At 43.8% G+C, this 18,392-nt stretch overlaps 2 protein-coding genes, 1 long non-coding RNA gene and 1 other non-coding gene across 4 annotated transcripts in view; 3 read left to right on the top strand and 1 right to left on the bottom strand.

Annotated features, from left to right (window-relative positions):
* Window positions 1-3,473, top strand: part of CDKN2AIP (CDKN2A interacting protein) — a 46,481-nt gene extending 43,008 nt beyond the window's left edge. Inside the window, exons 2-4 of the mRNA XM_085311311.1 lie at window positions 4-161; window positions 265-395; window positions 1,175-3,473. Coding sequence (XP_085167437.1) covers window positions 4-161; window positions 265-395; window positions 1,175-2,742 — 1,857 coding nt within the window. The 3' untranslated portion in view covers window positions 2,743-3,473. The remainder of the gene's footprint in view (window positions 1-3; window positions 162-264; window positions 396-1,174) is intronic.
* A 3,274-nt stretch (window positions 3,474-6,747) lies between these two features.
* LOC146592251 (RNase MRP) lies at window positions 6,748-7,036 on the top strand. The gene has a single exon (XR_014896640.1).
* A 1,183-nt stretch (window positions 7,037-8,219) lies between these two features.
* LOC146592250 (uncharacterized) lies at window positions 8,220-12,492 on the bottom strand. Its single transcript, XR_014896615.1, has 3 exons — window positions 12,382-12,492; window positions 8,673-8,826; window positions 8,220-8,255 (listed from the first exon to the last, which is right to left on the bottom strand). It is a non-coding gene; the product is annotated as an uncharacterized LOC146592250 (long non-coding RNA).
* Window positions 12,493-18,012: 5,520 nt separating this feature from the next.
* ING2 (inhibitor of growth family member 2) overlaps window positions 18,013-18,392 on the top strand; it is a 5,680-nt gene continuing 5,300 nt past the window's right edge. The window contains exon 1 of the mRNA XM_085311310.1: window positions 18,013-18,076. Coding sequence (XP_085167436.1) covers window positions 18,013-18,076 — 64 coding nt within the window. The remainder of the gene's footprint in view (window positions 18,077-18,392) is intronic.

The following is an 18,392-nucleotide window of genomic DNA, read 5'->3' as shown; positions in this document are numbered from 1 at the left end:
GAGGCGCTGCGCGGGGCCTGCGAGCCCGAGCACCACTGGCGGCACCGCCGGGAGTTCCTGCTGCGCAACGTGGGGGCGCCGCCGGCGGCCGGCAGCGCCGAGCTCCAGCGGCTCGTGTCCCTCTCCATGGTGTGGGCCAACCACGTCTTCCTGGGCTGCCGGTGAGTGCGGGCCGCGGCGGCGGCGGCGCGGCGCGGCGCTGCGCAGCGGCCTGACGGCGCCCCTCCTCTCCCCCCTCCTCCTGTCCCCTTCTCGCCCCTCCAGGTACCCGCCTCAGGTCATGGGGAAAGCGCTGGAAATGGCCGAAGGCATCCAAGTGACCGGCGCGCCTGTCCGCACCACGAGAGATGAACTGGTTGCCAAGGTGAAGAAAAGAGGCATATCAAGTAGCAATGGTTAGCAGATCATAGCTGTGACAATACATAGGAGTCTAGAAAATGCTTGTTTCTGAATGTTCTCATTTTATCTCAGATTTATGAAAGTAATTACAATAACTTACTTCAAAAACTCCTTGATTGTTTCCCCTCTCTCTGCCTTTTTTTCTCTTATTAATACCTATACAAACAGATGTAATACTTACTGTGTTGGTAATTTAGAGTTACTGTTTTGATAACACGAATGTTTTTGAATTCTTACAATTGTCATGTTTTAATTTGATTTCCTAATACAATGTAGACTTTTGTAGTCCAGCTTAAACATATTCTTGCTATTTTATTTTTACCACTAGTCAGTCAATGTTCCTTTCTAAAAGTATCAAGTCTTTTGTTTCATAAAGAGGTTCCCACAGTGGTATTTTAAAGGCTTTTTTAAATGACATTAGTAGAAAAGTAAGCTTTTTAGGTCTGATAGTCTGTTTTGCTGTACCTCAGTCCTTTTTGGACTGAACTTTAAGAATACAAATTCATACTTGCAAACAGGTCCCAAACCAAACCTGGAATCTTACACCTGAGCGCTTCTAGTTCTTTGATTAAAAAATGCTAAAATATTTGGAAATAGTGGATTAATACTTGAAATTAGAATTTGAAATGTATTCACAAATGACTGAATTTATAGTTTCTAAGTTCAAGGGGTTTACTCCTTATCTGCAGTTGTCAGAATTCAAATAAACTGTCTCTAGATGGATACTTCATCGTGGAGAAACTAAAGAGGATAACATACTTACCTTGTTTTGCAGAAGGGATAGAGGAGCCCTCCAAAAAACGAGCTGTAGAGAAAAGCAAAGACTCTAAGGATACTGGAAAGGATGTGAAAACTACCAAGCCAGAAGGCCCTAAGGAAACAGAGAGCACATTGCCAAAAAAGCAGGAAAAAGATACCAGCAAAGATTCAGAAAGCTCAGATTCGCTTTGCAGTTCAAACCAGGAAGCGAGTGCAGCATCAGGCACCGAAGCAGACGGAATACCTGCTAATGCTGAAAATACCACTGAGCAAAATCCAACTCCGTCTCCATCTGAAAAGGAGCCAGTGGAGAAGCCTTGCCTAAATTCACCTAAGGAGAGCAAGTGTGAAAACGTGCCGTCACCTGAAAAGAAAACTACATCAATTCCGGTGCCGCCGGCTGCCAAGGGCGCCCCGCAGGCAGGAGCGGTGCCGCCGGCTGCCAAGGGCGCCCCGCAGGCMGGAGCGGTGCCGCCGGCTGCCAAGGGCGCCCCGCAGGCMGGAGCGGTGCCGCCGGCTGCCAAGGGCGCCCCGCAGGCMGGAGCGGTGCCGCCGGCTGCCAAGGGCGCCCCGCAGGCCGGAGCGGTGCCGCCGGCTGCCAAGGGCGCCCCGCAGGCAGGAGCTGCATCTCTGTCTTCCAAAAACCAAGCAAATGCCTCATCGGCATCATCCAAGAGCGGTGTTCAGGTGGGCGCCTCGCTGCTGCTGGCCTCGAAGGGCGGCACTCAGGCAGGTACCTCGCTGCTGCTGGCCCCAAAGGGCGGCACTCAGGCGGGCACCTCGCTGCTGTTAGCTTCCAAAGGCAGTGCTAAGGCGGGCTCCTCGCTCCTGGCTTCCAAGAGCAGTGCTGAGGTGGCTGCCTCGCTGCTGGCTGCTCGAAGTGGTGCTCAGCAAGGTACTTCTCTGCTGGCCTCCAAAAGCAGTGCTCAGGTGGCTGCCTCATTGCTGGCTGCTCGGAGTGGCACTCAGCAAGGTGCCTCACTGTTGGCCTCCCGGGGTGGTGGTCAGGCAGGTGCTTCACTGCTGGCCTCCAAGGGTGGCATGCAAGCAGGTTCTCCACAACTTGCCTCCAAGAGTAGCTCGCAGGCAGGTGAGAGTCCTGCTAAAGCTTTGTGCAAACCATTAACCAGTGAAGATGCAAAGGAAAGGCAGCCTTTTTTCAACAGACTGTACAAAGCTGTAGCTTGGAAACTGGTTGCTGTTGGAGGTTTCAGTCCTAATGTAAATCACGCAGAACTTTTAAACTCATCTATTCAGTCTGTAAAAGCTACTTTAGATGTTGCTTTTGTTCCACTGAAGGAACTTGCAGACTTACCGCAGAATAAGAGCTCTCTAGAAAATATAGTTTGTGAACTGAGATGCAAGTCTGTCTATTTGGGTACTGGCTGTGGTAAAAGTATGGAAAATGCCAAAGCAGTTGCTTCAAGGGAAGCTTTGAAATTATTCCTCAAGAAGAAAGTTATTGTGAAAATATGTAAAAGAAAATACAAAGGAAGTGAAATTGAAGATTTGGTACTTCTGGATGAAGAATCAAAACCCTCAAATTTACCTCCAGCTTTAAGAAATCCTCGGGAGATCATGTAGGCAAGAATTGCTGTTTGTACTCTGTATAGTATTTCAACACAAGAACTGAAGGTTAATTTTGTACTTTAAAAATGTAGGCTTCCAGATATTTTGTATTTCTTTCTCAGTTTTGCAAGACAATTATATTCCTTTCACTTGGTAGCAATTGTATAAAACTTGTTAGAGATGACAAGTGCGCATTTAAAGGTATGCCTTAATATATAGCACACTAGTGTGCTGTTTATTTGCAGAAAACTCTACCTAATTCTTCTATTTTTAATTAAACGATTAAGGTACAATTTGCTGTTTAAAAACTGACAATTTTGTAATTCTTACAATTTGATGGCAGTGTGCTCGATTGTCTACCATGTCTTTTTTAGCTGCCTAGAAGTATGTATATAGGGACCATAATACTTGAATGATTGAAAAGTGTTTGAAAATTTCAATCAAAAAGTTGAATCATTCATTTCAGACATGTTGCTCCTAATGTTCGCTGTTCCTCTTCCTAGGAGAGAAAATGGTTGACTATTTCTATGAGAAGTTGTAACAGTTTAAAAAATGACACTTGAATCCCATTTAACATTATACTAGCAAGTTAGATCCCTTATAACATTATACTAGCAAGTTGTCAATTAGCAGTCAAGTCACAGTGATTACAGCCACCAAAACTCTGTAAGCAGATTTAACTTATTTTGTGAAATATCATTTACAGTTTGTTTTTTTCAAATAAACATGAATTTCTATATTAAGCATATTCTGACTGCTACTAAAACTGAAACCTCTGAGACATGCTTTTRCAGTACTTTGTTTTTAACTGTTAAATATTCTAGCCATTTCAATAACTTTTTGCAACGCCTTCAGAAAAGCTTTGCTTTGGGTGGTTTCAAAGTGTAATCCCTCAAGGATGTGTTGATTCTTATTTGGATGTATAGTTGAAAGAGTAAAACTGATGAGTGGACCTATTATATAACTATTTCTACTTTTGTAACCCTTATGAAGAAGTAGATGAGTGAAATCAAGATGCTGCTGTCTTCTAGAGACAGCAAGTATATTGTGAAGACTTCACACTAATTGAGCCCTTCCTTTGCTACATTTTCACATGATGTTCACAATGGTTTTAAGCAAAGAAAGTAGGAGATTACCTTTTATTTACAGTGTGCTTGAAATAACTGCACAAATTGCATGTTTAATATATTGGATAATGACATGTAATGATAAGAAACATAATGTCTTCAGTGCTATTTTGAATTAATCTTGTCTAATTACAGTAGTTAGTATCATTTAATGGAGACCTTGCACTTGATTGACGGATTCATTGATGAGTGCTACAGGAGTGAATAGGAATTCCTGGGATCTCAGTAGTATCTATGTCCACTTACGAGTTCAAGTTCTGTTGTGATTTGGGGACTAAAACACAGTGGCATTGTTATACTGTACCTTTAATGATTTTGGACACTAGTGGCTATCCAGTCTGTAGCACCTGGAGTCCGAAAGGTGCTTATATTGTACTTCTGGTCAGTCAGTTCCTAACTTTCTCCACTTGATTGTTGTGCTTCTGTGCCCTAAGTCATCTTTAACTCTAGTAGCTTTCTCAGGTGTTTCCCGTGTGTGTTTCTGGAGCATGACCCAACTTTTGGAATGGAACTTGTTAAACTGCTTCTTATACGGCATAAAAGTTTGGTGCTTGCTTCTAGCTCAAGAGTGAGTTTCATGCTGTATGTAGGAGCTGTGATATTCATGCCAGGGAATGTGAGACCTGTTTTCAAATCCTCACCCTTTTGAGGTGGAGACATAGAATAACTAATTTTGAAGGGCAGGAATATGTCCTATGCCCTCTTAAGTTTAGCTTTTCTGTTGGTTATTTTGGGCATCTCGTAATTTCTGGTTGAAATTTGCAGCGTGTATTGCAATGTGCAAATCCCTATTTCCCATCTGTAAAATGGGGATAACAGTATTTTCTAACTTAAAAGAGGTGTTAGGATAACTGTTAAAAGGCAGAGGTGCTAGAAGCCTTTTTTTAAAGTCCTGACAAACTTTTTTTTTAATTATTATTATTTTTGAATGTTATTTCTCTTAGCTGTTTGGTTGTGATTCATTAAAGGATGAGTGTAGCTACTCTTACTATAAACTCTGAAAATGTGTGTTTATTTCACATTCTACACGGGAAGTAGCTAAACAAGTTGATTCTAACATAGAAATAAATAAGCATCAAGTATTTGAATGCCTGAGAATTGATTAACATATCATTGGCATTAAAGGAAGAAAGCAAAAATTCCTATGAACTGGCTGCAAAAAGAATTGTTCATGCAGTTCAGTAAATTAAAAACTGTAGCTGTAAAACCTCTAGGTTTTCACTTGCATGTAATATCATAGAAATTGGGATGCTGGTATTTAATTCTCAAACTGCACCAGCTAGAACAAATAGCCTAAAACTGTGGGTGTGCAATGTTGGCTGAGGATGGTAAACAAAAGCAACTGAAAGAAAGCCCCTATAACCCTGAATTTTGTAGAGAAATACAGGAAATAGGCAGAGGCTTAAAATTAAGTATGAATGCTATTTCCTCTGAGGGTTTGTAGAACACTGGAAGTAAGTGTTGCTGGCTCATTACCTCATTGGCCTGTCAATTTTTTTGGCTGTTTACAGTTCTGTAGCTATCAGTAAAAGGAGGCTTGTTTTGGTATACTAAAAACAATTGTATGATTGCTTTTGTTCTGGCACTTGGTCTGAACCTTGCATTTCTATTTTCAGTCTGATGTAGACGAGAGTATTCTGAAGTAGCTTCTTAAAGGACAGGAAATCAAACGTAGATCTAACTTACTGCTAATATAAATATTTTGTAGTTGCAAGAGATGCAGGTGCCTCGTTATTTTGCACTGTGACACGACAATCAGGGATGATCTTGAGTGTTCTTGAAACGAATTATTGCTCTGAACTTTGTTCAGAGGCTGTGATTTATGGTGATGGCAGCACAGCTCCTCACCTGCTCTGGCTGCGTGGCTCAGCGTGTGGGAGCTAGACAAGAAGGGGCAGAGCATCGCTTTAACATGGACAAATTCTGGATGTGCTTTCCTGTGGGGGGGAAAAAAATCTGATTTTTCATGTTGCTTCTCACCTGAGAATGAAATGACCTCTAGATTTCTTCTGGTACTCATCCTCTGCAGAGGGTGTGAATGGARGGCCCTGAAGAAGGTGCAAAACTGGGTAAATGGAAAAATATTAAGAGTGGTGAAACTAAAGCACATAGGTGAATATGCTTTAAACTCACTTAAGTGATCTTTTTTCCTCTGAACCAGTTCACTGATCTGAGCGTTAAAACCACATGGCTGCTTTTCAGTCTTGAGTTATGTATCCATATTATGTTTCTGTGTCCATGTTTAAAAGGACATTTCCAAAGTAAAAGTATTTTTGCTGTAAACGTTATGAATAGATTTTTTTAATGGAAATGTGTATTTTTTGATTCAAAAAATTTATTTTGGATGTCAGTAATGCGTATTCTGGACCTGAACGCTGTTCAGCTACACGGAGTATCCCTTCCGCTCGAGGRAGACGTAGCCAGGAAAGACGCTGCCCCCCCGGGACTTGCGCAGAAACGCCCCAAGGCCGGAGAAACGCCCGCTAAAGCGCTGCAGCAGCAGCKGCCGCTAACGCCTCCGCCCTAAGCCTCGTAACGGCCGTTACGCCGCGGCTCTACGGGGGCGGTGCGTGGTGCCGCCCCACCCTCGCCCCACCCTCTCCCCACCCCCGCCGGGCCCCTCGCGCATGCGCCCCTAGGGGGCGGGGCCAGGGCGAGGTTATTTGCATAGCGCAGCGCGGGGCGGTGGCGCCGCAGCGGTTTCTCCCCTGTGGGGCAGGTGTTGCCTTCACCTGGGAGAGTGGCGCGACCGAGCGCCTGCGAATCTCCTCGCCTGCGGGCCCCGACTCGGGTCCTCCAGGAAGAGCCCTCCTGGGCGGCGCCCCGGCTCGCCCTAACCACGAGGCTGCGCGGCGGCGGGGCCGTATAAAGCCGCGCGGCGGGGCAGCAGGCGGGATGCTCTGAAGACCTGCTCTCTAGGCCACGCACGGAGGACGCCTCGTTCCTCGTGGGCCGCGCGCCCGCCTAGGGGAAAGTCCCCGGACCGCGGGCAGAGAGTGCCGCGCGCCGCCGGCGCGCGCGCCCGCCCCGCGGCTCACGCAGCGCCGCCGAGACGCCCGCCGGGGCCGAGCGGGTGAGCGGGGGCGGGCTCTCGTCACGGCCACAGGCACGCAGGTAGTGCGCAGGCGCGCCCGCGCCGCGGGCCGCCGCACCAACACAACGGGGCTCACTCTCAGGCCATCCCCTTTTGGCCCCCGCGGGCGCAGCCTGGCGGAAGGGGACCTCGCCGCCCCCGCGGGCCGCTCGKAGGCAGAGGCGAAGCAGCAGCTGCCTCCACGTGCTGGGAGATCCTCCAGCAGCCGTGGAGGGTGCCAGGGCATGTGCTCCCCAGCCCCCCCCCCCGTAGAGACCCGGTGTCGAGGTGCCTCCTGCCGCCTTCCCTCCCTGCTCAGGGAAGAAGCAAGAGGCCAGGTGCAGGTATCTTCCTGCGTTTCTTTCGCACCACACAGAAGTTAAACATCAGGTACAGGAGATGCATATCAGGATGCGAACAAAGTTGATGCACGTGGTACAAACATCACGCTTCTCCGGCACAGTCTTTCCTCATACATGTCGTTTTGCTGCACGAGGCTGTGAGAGCACAGAGTATACYTTGATTTCCTTGCTCACTTGCACCTTTTCAGAGGAGGCCTCCACCTGTGGCCTGTGCCTGTCAGCAGTGTTGCACTCTGAGCAAGGATTCACCTGCTTAATCTTGCTGATACTGTGTAAGATGCCAGTGCCTGCTCAAGCAGCACATGCAAACACTAGACGCACCAATACACTGAATTAATTTTATAAGCAGTACCACTTTTGCCATTAGTCTATCAAACACATATCTCATCACCATGCTCTGCTCCATGACATTGAGCCTTCTGCTGTGCTATCTTCAAGCTAGCGCAGCAGAGACACAGCAGCGCAGCAGAGACACAGCAGCACAGCATAGGAGGTGCTCCTCAAAACACTGCCCAAGCAAACCAACATCAGTACTTCTCTTGGGTTCATGCTCTTTCAACATTTACAAGTCTTCTGTAGCGAGCCGCGGCCTGCTAAGCTGTCAGGCAGTGTCCTTTTTTTTCTTTTTGGTCAAACCACAAGCACTTGTCCTATTTGCAGGTGCAGTGCAGTTTGCAAACCCCGCTAATTTCTAATATCTGTTCTTCTTCCAATAATATGCTAACAGTAACATCTTTTCAGCAGTGCAAGACTCTTGTCTTGCTACAGAGAAGTGACCAGTGTGTGGAGCTGGGAGCACCTCCGTGGAGAACTAGCTGTGGCAGTTCTGGACACTTCACACAGTACTTTGAAAGGGTGCAAAACAGGCTTATAACCACATGGCTTCAGCTGTCTTTCGTGTTGCTGTCTTGGCCACGTGAAATACTAGATTGTCTTTCTCCCATAATTCTTCATGTGATCAGCTATCTGTAAGTGGGAAGATAGATGTTTCAAACAAAAAAGAAAATGTTATCAAAGAACCCATTCCTAAAGAAACAACTGAAGTAGGGCACAGCTCTATAAAGTTCTCTGTTTTTCCGTTGAGAAACCGTAATGAAATCACAGTGTCCTAGTTTCATCCGCTAGAGAAGCAATATCTGAGGCTAACATTTCAGGAGTTGTAATCCCTCTGTAACAGATGTAGCACCTGAAGCACAGTCTGAGGCTAAATTGCTTGTGCAGTGACCAGTTTTAGTTTTGGACCCTAAAACATTGCATTGTAGTATCTGAACAGTTCAGGTCGTTTTTCTCTGTATGGGAACCAAAATCTTTCACTTGTAATTATGGTAAATGCTGGTCTTTAGATTTGTTAGTAGAAAAATATATGTCTAAAACCAAACTCACCAACTCGACTTCAGATGACATTGAGACACATAGTCTTGTGGTCCAGGGACTGAGGGAAAAAAGATGCACATCTAAAGAATTCTGGTAACACAACTCTTTCTTTCCCTTGGTTAATCACTAGAGAGATCTATTCCTCAGTTTTCCAAGTTGCACACTGCAGGGAAAATAATAGCAATATCTGCTTTGTACAGTATGTTTTTTTAGTTTCTTTTCTTTCTGCTAACTAAATGTGTATTTTTTACAATATTTTGCATACAGTAGAATATACTATACTCATTGTCCAGTTAATATCAATTAACTTGTATCGGTCTACCTTCTAAATTGTTTGTTAGTTGCCATAACCACAACAAAGGTATTTCTATTAGCCAGGAGATGTATTTTTTAAGAAAATATTCAGTCATTTATGGTTGTTACCCTGCACCCACCCCTCCTCCATATTTTAAGTCTGCTGTCAGATATATCAGTATTTTAGGCTATGATTAATTTCAGTTGCCTTCTTTGCATTAATTTAAAAGTGCGTGATTTTAATGAACACCTGTTAGTATTTTAATGAACATGCGACTGCTAGGACTGACCTGAAATAATTGCTAATAAAAAGACTGCCTGAATGGAGTCTTATCAGTACTTGTATGTGACTACTCAGACATATGGCTGGCTTTTAATAAATGAAAACAGGTGTTTCTACATGTATTTAAGACACACACATATAATTGTTTAGAAACTTAGGTTTTATATTGACAGTTGGTAATATTTTCAAATATGCTGAAAGATGATTTGAAAATGGCGTGTGGTAGTTTCTGAGCACAGCTGTCTATTGCTAAGGCAATGCAAGACTGGCTTTCAGTACTTCCAATTAGGTATTTTTTTCCTCCAGTAATATTCCTGCAGCTGAAAAATGAACTGTTCAACTCTGACATTTGAAACTACAACCCTTTAAAAAATTGTCATTCATAGTCAAGTAACATTAATAGTTAGGCTCAAGTGAACTGCAAATCTAGTTCTTCTAAATGCCTCTGTCAGAGATGAATTCACATTGGGAAGAATACTTTGTTATTTGCAAGAAAAACAGATTTAACCAATGCTTGCTAGTTTTTCTAAATCCTTCGGTCGGTGTTTTGTATTTTAACTGCAATTTAAGAGATAGACTAAATTCAGTTAGACACTGCCAATATTTTGACAAGAGCCTTCCAACCAAAAATCCTTCCTTAGTTTGTAACAAATGTCCCATGTCATTTCATTACTTTGGGGAAGAGGAGGGATGAGAGGCTAGGAACCTATTTGTTTAAACTATTTCTGCCAATCAGAACTGAATAAATAAAGCAAATACAGACTTTGTCAGTTCTTGAAAGAAATGTGTATATCAGTCATATGTTAGTATAGAATAATATTCAGTTTTGGTAATTTGAAGTACGTTGTGCTACTGGAGAATTTGCATAGCAGTAGCATCCCTAAGAAACACTCAGTGTCTGTAATTTGGTGCTATGGAATTATTTCAAAGATATGAAATTGTTATTTTGTACTGTTTGCAGTGACTTTTCAATTGTACTAGAGATCATTTGTACTAGATTTGGATAAGCAGTTTACAACGAGAAAAGAAAAACCCTCATCAACAAGGAAATTAAATGAGGCTTCTTTGGTGTAGAGTTTTAACAAAGTATGCTTAGAGCTGCCAAAACCTCTCTACAGCTTTTCTGGGGGCTTCCTGAAACATCTGAAAGTCATAAATGGTAACTATCGGCTTGTAATTACCACTTTTCAGAACAGAGAGCGGAATTAATTTCACAGCAACCTCAGACAACAAACAGAGATACCCTCTTTGGTCAACATAGACATTTTTAGGGCAAGATATTTATTCTAAGGTTGTCATAGCCTTAACTGCAGATATCTGCACTTAGTTGGATGAATCCCACTCTTACTTTCTGATGTGGAGAGGAAAATGAACATCCACGCACAGGAGAATATGATGAATGCCCTAAACCATCAACACTGACACTTCCGGCAGGTACACTGCATGCTTTTGTTTCACAAACTTTGTAACAAAGGTGTATTTGTGTGTACATCCGCTCCTCACAAATGGAAGAAGAATCTGACCCTTATGGATAGTTCTGTGCTGTGTAACGAAACCACCGAAATGCAGAGTGGGGATCAGCATGTAGCTAATATAAGAACACACAAAAAATGCTCTGTTTATCCTTGGCAGTAAAAGCTTGGTCCTTTTCCATCAAAGTCAATCAGATTCTTCAGTTGACTTGAGAAGAAGAGGAAAAAGCTTCAGGGCTCAAGTAACACAATAGGATGATTGTCACAGATTTGCATAAGATTAACTTGTTATCATTCCTCACCTGGCTTCCCTAAACATCATCTCTGTAATTCCCAAGTCATTTGGCATAGTGGCTGGCTCTGGAGCCTAAAAGTGAATCCATAACTGTTTATGCTCTAGAACAGTACATAAAGAAGAGGAGCGGAAAGCTGTTTCCTGACAGTTCTTGAAATGGGGTGGAAAGAAGGCGTGTTGTCTCAGGCCACATCACCATCGTGAATGAGGGGGAAGTAGAGCTCTTGGAATAGCAAGGGATCCCGTTTCACACGAATTTGGGTGTCAGCCAGAATGATCTCTCAGGTAGGACTCACAGTGAYTTCTTGGAAGTTGAGCCCAGAGTTGTGACCTTGCAAGTTGAGGCACGTGCCCCTTCCTGAGCTCCAAGTTCAGCAGCAGGGGTGATCCGAGAGGCTGTGCCCCTCAGCTAGTGAGCAGCATTTCCCTCTTGCCTGTTCCTACGTCAGACTGCTCCGTAACATCCGTGATTATGTGACTGGATAATGTGAGTGGATTAGTCCAGTCCCCTCTGATTTCTAGAAGACAGCCTGAACAGAACCCATACTCTCAAAAAGGGTCAGTGTGGTTCTGCTCAAAACAAAGTGTCAGTATGTCAGTACGCCCTAAATGAAGCAATGATGTAATATTAAATTGAATTCCTTAGCGTCCCCCATCTTAGGCCTATCAACCTCTCCAAACACCTTTGAGTGAAGCAGTGGAATTAGAGTACAGAAAYTGAATGGGAAGAACTGTTAAAATAAACAAATGGTTATTACGAAACAAAGCATGATAGACCCTTAGTTTACACACTTACTCAAATATTAACTCTGCTCATAGTGAGATAAACAGAGCCAACCATTTTGAAGAAAAAAAGACAAGCTGTATGTTACTCCTGGCTTCTTCCTCCTGTTAATACAGCTCAAATGATCATTAATTCAAATGCAGGAAGAAATTTTCTTTTAGAGAATAAAAGTAGAAAGCTTGGAAATTCCCCAGAACATTAAGCAGATATTTGCATTCAGATTAGGAAGAACGTATGTCTCCTAATCAGTGCAGATGTTTGTTACTTTGTGCTGTAGAGCTCTTTGGTATGCCTGAGTGTGAGGCTAGTAGGGAAAAGATACATGCCAGTGTTTTAAGGAAATGCACTAGCTGAATTCATGTCCTTATCAAAGGGATCTGATGGTATCCATATCTATTTTTTAACTGCATTTGCATAAATGAAAGAAGAAAAATAATAACGGTTGCTTCCATATGATTCTGCTCTAATTCACCAGATACATCAAGCCTACTTTTTAAGGAAAGTCGAAAGGGGTATTCACATCTGATATTATGGGAAGGTGTGCTTTTTGGATGACCTGATGTTAGAGAAGTTGTTCAAGAACAGCTTACCTGGACAAATATGCTATCTTTGTAGCACTGGAAAGGATAGCCTSTTCCTGGAATTTCACTTGTATTACTGCCAACTATGGCCTTTCTATAGAACCTTTCTACAGGCCCATAGTTTTCTGCAGCTGACTATTGAAAAAGAAGCTTCTTTCTTTTCTTTCGTATTTGTTTTTGTTAGTATCCCAGAAATTCTTCATCCTCTTCCTTCTATGGAAAGCCAAGATGCATACCTGCCAAGGAATACATGTAGTCAAAAGTAAGTGTGTTCGTTTGCTGAGAACAAGCCTATTATCACTTTTTGAATGCTGCCACTAAATGCTAAGTAGGTCTTTCACAATTACAGCCTCTTGTGCACTTGTCTTCATCAATAATATTCCTTTTCACTATTTTCTTCCACAAACTGAAACTCCTCCTAGGATATCAACAAAGAGCTGAAAACATTTAACCAGCTTGTGCACTATTATATGAAACAGGGCAGAAATCACCTAAGATYTGAGGATATAAAATGAGGATTACTACAGGTGAAATAGGAGCAAACATGCAAATTAATTTGGAATCTGAAAACTATATTGGGAAGTGATAAGTAACAAAATTGTTGTGATCTATTCTCCATGAAAAGTGGGGGCAGTTTAGAGACATAAACAAACATATAGAAACAGAATATATTGCTACTCTTTATTATTTGATCTTGGCAGGTGACCATTGAGGTGGGCTTCACACAATACGCTGRTAACTCATTCTGGATACCACTGTGAATGTTTACTTCATGTTGATAACTTCTCACTTAGTGGAGAGGGTCAGTGGTAGCTATTGAAGCTGCATGCATGAATCCCACTGCCGCTCTGATTAGCTTCCAGAAATAATTAGAATGGTTATGTTGAAGCTATATGGCTAGCTTGGCATCTGCCCCAGCTGGGTACCTATACCCAGCAGTTTCCCAAACCCAATGGGAACTAGGGAATCTCAGCCATTTTAGCACTTGGCAAGCTGCCCTATCATCAGCRGGACTTCTGAAAGGCAGGTGATTTAACTTACGAGCCTTCTGCCTGTCCATCTCTATAAATAATGGTGTTTTGCTCTACTATGCCTCTCCTAACACCAGATTATTCTCACAAACTGCTGTTGAAAGAAGAGGGTACAGCTGGGCTGTRGAGGAGGTGGCTATCAACCTGTAAACTGAGACTTCTCTCGTACATTAAAGTTCTCCRCTGCTCGTTTCTCATTGTTTTAAGGCATTATGAAACCTCAGAAGATTCAGCTTGCTGTTTTCACTTTCTTTCCTTCAAACCCTCAAATATATGGTAAGCTAATCCTTTTTTTTTTTTGGCAGGGAAATCTGGTCTAATACTATTGAAACATTCTCAAACTGCAGTAGAACACATCTAAATGAGGAAATATGAACTGATCTCTGCTGTGCCTTAGATACTGCTTCCCCCATAGTGACAAACAGTTAGCAAGTTTCTAGCACAGAAACCACCTGTAACATATTCTGTGAGTTGTTTTCAAATGACTTTCTTGACTCTTACTTTAACAGCAGTGCATATATAATTTCTGGTCAGAAAAAGTGATGCTAAGTGATATTACTTTTGTAATTAACATTTGATTTCAATTAACACTTAATTTTAAACATATGAATTTTAATTAACTTTTTTGTCTTATTTTACTGCTCTGTAGTGTAATTATCAATTTCTCAGTTTGATTTCTTCATGAGATGACAAAATGATACAGCTATTTGAGCTTACTATAAACAGAAACACAAAATAGCCAAGATATTTCTATGGAACTTTGTACTGCTGATATTAATCCAGGTCCCTTTGCACTGGTAAGTAATTCTTTCTGCTTGTGGAGTAAATGTTATTTGTTCATACCATATGAAAGAATTTGATTGACTAGACTTCAGTGATTCAGCAATGATCACTGTAAAACAAAGTTTCAGCAATTCACTAAAGGAAGTGAAGGTAGCTAGACTATTTTCATTTTCTAAGTCTCGTTATGCAAAAATAAGACAAATAGCAAACTGATCTGAGATGTCCTTTGTTAATTTGAGCTCTCACAGAAGACAAGGACCAAGTTTTACTAGCATATGGTTTTTAATGTTACCGTGTCCTCTTAAGAACACGAACACAGCAAGTTGCAGACTTTCCATTTTCTTGGCCAGAGTGAGTGACATCAATGTAATAAAAACCACGATTTGAAAATACTGTCTACAACTCTTTTGATTCATTTTTATAAATTTACCAACTCACTGCTGACTCTGGGGAAAAAAGTCTGTCTACAGCTAAGATTACTCAACATCTTAGACATGAATTCAGAAAATTGTTACATGGGGATCCAGTTTAGCAGCTGCAAGAGTTGAATGTTTAGAGCATGTTCAAATGCTTTCCTGAACTGGGGTCTTATAGTAACACTTGCAGAGTGCCAGTGTGTGAGGTACTGATCTCCTTGCTCACCAGAGGAAATATGTTAGGTACAACATACTACTCTTGTCATAGGACTAGCTATGGAGTCATCTGTCACAGATTATAGGTTCACAATCACAGAAAAAAGTGTGTTGGAAGGGATCCTCTGGAGGTCGTCTAGTTTGGTCTCCTCCTCAAAGCAGGGACAACTTCACAGTTCGATCAGATTGTGCAGGGCTTTGTCCAGCCAGACTCTTAATCTCCAAGGATGGAGATTATACAACCTCTTGGGAACCTGTGTTAGTGCTCAACCACTACTCTAAATCAATTCCATCTTGAAATGTTATCTATTGGATTAAGATAGGTACTCTTTTAATGCTGGCCACTTACCTATATGTAAGAATGCAAGACACAAGGTATTTATTTTTCCTCTTGAATTCAGTCTCCTCCCCCCCCCCCCCAAACCTTGCAAGATGTTGTATTTTCTCACTTTTTCAGGTGCCTGAGATACAATCATGGACTCAGTAAGGTTGSAAGGGACCTCTGGAGATCTAGTCCATCCTCCCTGTTCAGCAGGGTCACCTAGAGCATGGTAGACAGGGTTACATCCAGGCGGGCCTTGAAGATCTCCAGAGAAGGAGACTCCACAACCTCTGTGGGCAACCTGGTCCAGTGCTCCATCACTCTCACAGGGAAGAAATTCCCCCTCACRGTCAGGYGGAACTGCCTGTGCTTCAATTTCTGCCCATTGCCTCTTGTCCTGTCACACGGGGCAACTGAAAAGCGTTTGTCCCTGTCCCCTTGACACCCTCCCTTCAGGTACTTGTACACATTGATAAGATCCCCCCCACAGTCTTCTCTTCCCCAGGCTGAAGAGGCCCAGCTCTCGCAGCCATTCCTCATAGGGCAGGTGCTCCAGCCCTCTGATGATTTTTGTAGCCCTACACTGGACTCTCTGCAGTAGCTCCATGTCTCTCTTGTACTGAGGAGCCCAGAACTGGACACAGTACTCAAGATGAGGCCTCCCCAGGGCTGAGTAGAGGGGCAGGATCACCTCCCTCCACCTGCTGSCAACACTCTTCCTAATGCACCACAGGATACTGTTGACTTTCTTGGCCACAAGGGCACATTGCTGGCTCATGGTCAACTTGTCATCCACCAGCACTCCCAGGTCTTTTTCTGCAGAGCTGCTCTCCAGCAGGTCAGCCCCCAGCTTGTACTGCTGCCTAGGGTTATTTCTGCCTAGGTGCAGGACTCTGCACTTGCCCTTGTTGAACCTCATGAGGTTCCTCTCCGCCCAGCTCTCCAGCCTGTCCAGGTCTCTCTGAATGGCAGCACAGCCCTCGGGTGTCTCAGCCACTCCTCCCAGCTTGGTATCATCAGCGAAGTTGAGGCACTCTGTCCCCTCATCCAGGTCATTGATGAAGAAGTTGAATAGGATGGGACCCAGTACTGAGCCCTGGGGGACGCCACTAGCCACAGGCCTCCAACTAGACTCCACACCACTGATGAYGACCCTCTGAGCTCTGCCTTTCAGCCAGTTCTCAATCCACCTCACTGTCCACTTGTCTAACGCACACTTCCTGAGCTTATCTAGGAAGATGTTAYGGGAGACAGTGTCAAAAGCCTTGCTGGAGTCAAGGTACACAACATCCACTGCTCTCCCCTCACCTACCCAGCCAGTCATTCCATCACAGAAGGCTGTCAGATTGGTTAAGCAGGATTTCCCCTTGGTGAATCCATGCTGGCTACTCCTGATCACCTTCTTTTCCTCCGTAAGTCTGGAGATGTAATCCAGAATGAGCTGTTCCATTGCCTTTCCTGGGATGGAGGTGAGGCTGACCAATCTATAGTTGCCTGGGTCCTCCTCCTTGCCCTTTTTGAAGACTGGAGTGACACTGGCTTTCTTCCAGTCCTCAGGCACCTCTCCAGTTCTCCAGGACCTTTCAAAGATGATGGAGAGCAGCCTGGCAACAACAYCYGCCAGCTCCCTCAGTACCYATGGGTGCATCCCATCCAGGCCCATGGATTTGTGGATGTCTAGCTTGCCCAGAAGGTCTCTAATCCTATCCTCCTCAACCAAAGGAAAGCCTTCCCTTCTCTGGACTTTCTCCCTCATGTCCAGGCTGCAGGATTCCTGAGGGCTGCCCTTAACAGTGAAGAGTGAAGCAAAGAAGGTATTCAGTAATTCTGCCTTCTCTGTATCCCTTGTCGCCACAGCCCCTGCCCCATTTAGTAGTGGGCTCACATTTTCCCTAGTCCTCCTCTTATAAATGCAACATACTACAAAATGTACAGGTCTCCTGGCTATGTTCTAGATTCCACAAGATTTTTTTTCTGATACTCACCAATTATTATTCATGCTCTAAAGATGGCATTAAAATGTCTGAAGGAATGGTAGGGATGAAATCTCAATCCCGTAGTAATTGAAACTACTTGATGTAATTTTTCCCCAATTATACTATAGCTAAAAAGTACATATATTGCTGCTTGTATTTCCTACCATATTTATTGTGACCATCACTCGATAACGTATTCTGCATCAGCCTTCATGGAGACAGGATACTGTCAAAACTGGAGATTTGTTGGCAGGCAAGTGGGTTTTAAAAGACTAAAACTTCTTTGATGCCTTATTTAAAATTCCCTCAAATGATTCCTCAGGATAAAATGTCACTGAGCTTCCGTAAGTAATAGTTTATCATGAATCATTATTTTGCTCCTCTTTAAAGCTAAATAAGGTAGCTCTTACTGTGGGCAAGAACAGTCTAAACCACTGCTTCTTGCAATTCAAGGATGTGAATTAATTGGATGTTTCACTGTATCAACTGCTATTGTGAGGAAAAACTTGTCTTTGGAGCACACTCTAGTGCAACAGAAAGTAACTTCTCTGCATGTAGCCTGTAACTGTGCTGTTGGTACAAACCTCTTCCCATGATGAAAACTGCTCTTTAGGAATAAAGATACGGCTCTCAGTGTTTGGGAGCTAAATATACATGCCATCTGCAAACAATTTAATGTGCATATAAATTTTGTTGCAGTCAGACTTGCTCCCGTTCACCTCCTTTCCGAAACAGYGTCTTTGCGTTTCGAGAGATGAAGCTTCTGCGCTGACAGATCATGATTTCGTACACCCAAAAACATTCCAAGCAAAGGAGAGGACAGGGCAAAGGGTACGGCTTGAGCATCACAGGTGAAACTTAAATGGCACTAAATACTGACAGGTTTTGACCCGCTAATGAGCTGCCAGTCTTTGGGGATGAGCCYACAAGCTGCAAAAGGTGACATCTGCAGCAGCCGCGGTATGTTTATAGCAACGCACTAGGGTGAGTTCCTAAAAAGAGCGTGCCCGCTCCCACCCCTCCGTGCCCGCTCAGTCACATTTTGCGTTATTTCTTCGGAATTTGGGCAGGGGCTGGATTATGAGGTAATGCACGGCGGCTGAAGCGCGTCCTTAAGCTCCTCAACAGCTCTACTTACACGCGGGGGCAGCACGGCCGGCCCCGCGCTGGCGACCGAGGCCCGGCCGCGGCCGTTGGGAGGCCCCGCCCCTCGCAACGGCCACCCGCCCCCGCCCACACGCGGTGGCCGCCGCCTGGGTACGGGGCGGGGTGTGTG

The sequence above is a fragment of the Rhea americana genome, unplaced genomic scaffold, assembly GCF_003343005.1.
Source record: "Rhea americana isolate MKP2758 unplaced genomic scaffold, rheAme1 scaffold_34, whole genome shotgun sequence".
NCBI lineage: Eukaryota > Metazoa > Chordata > Aves > Rheiformes > Rheidae > Rhea > Rhea americana.
This window is presented reverse-complemented; position numbering and strand designations above follow the sequence as displayed.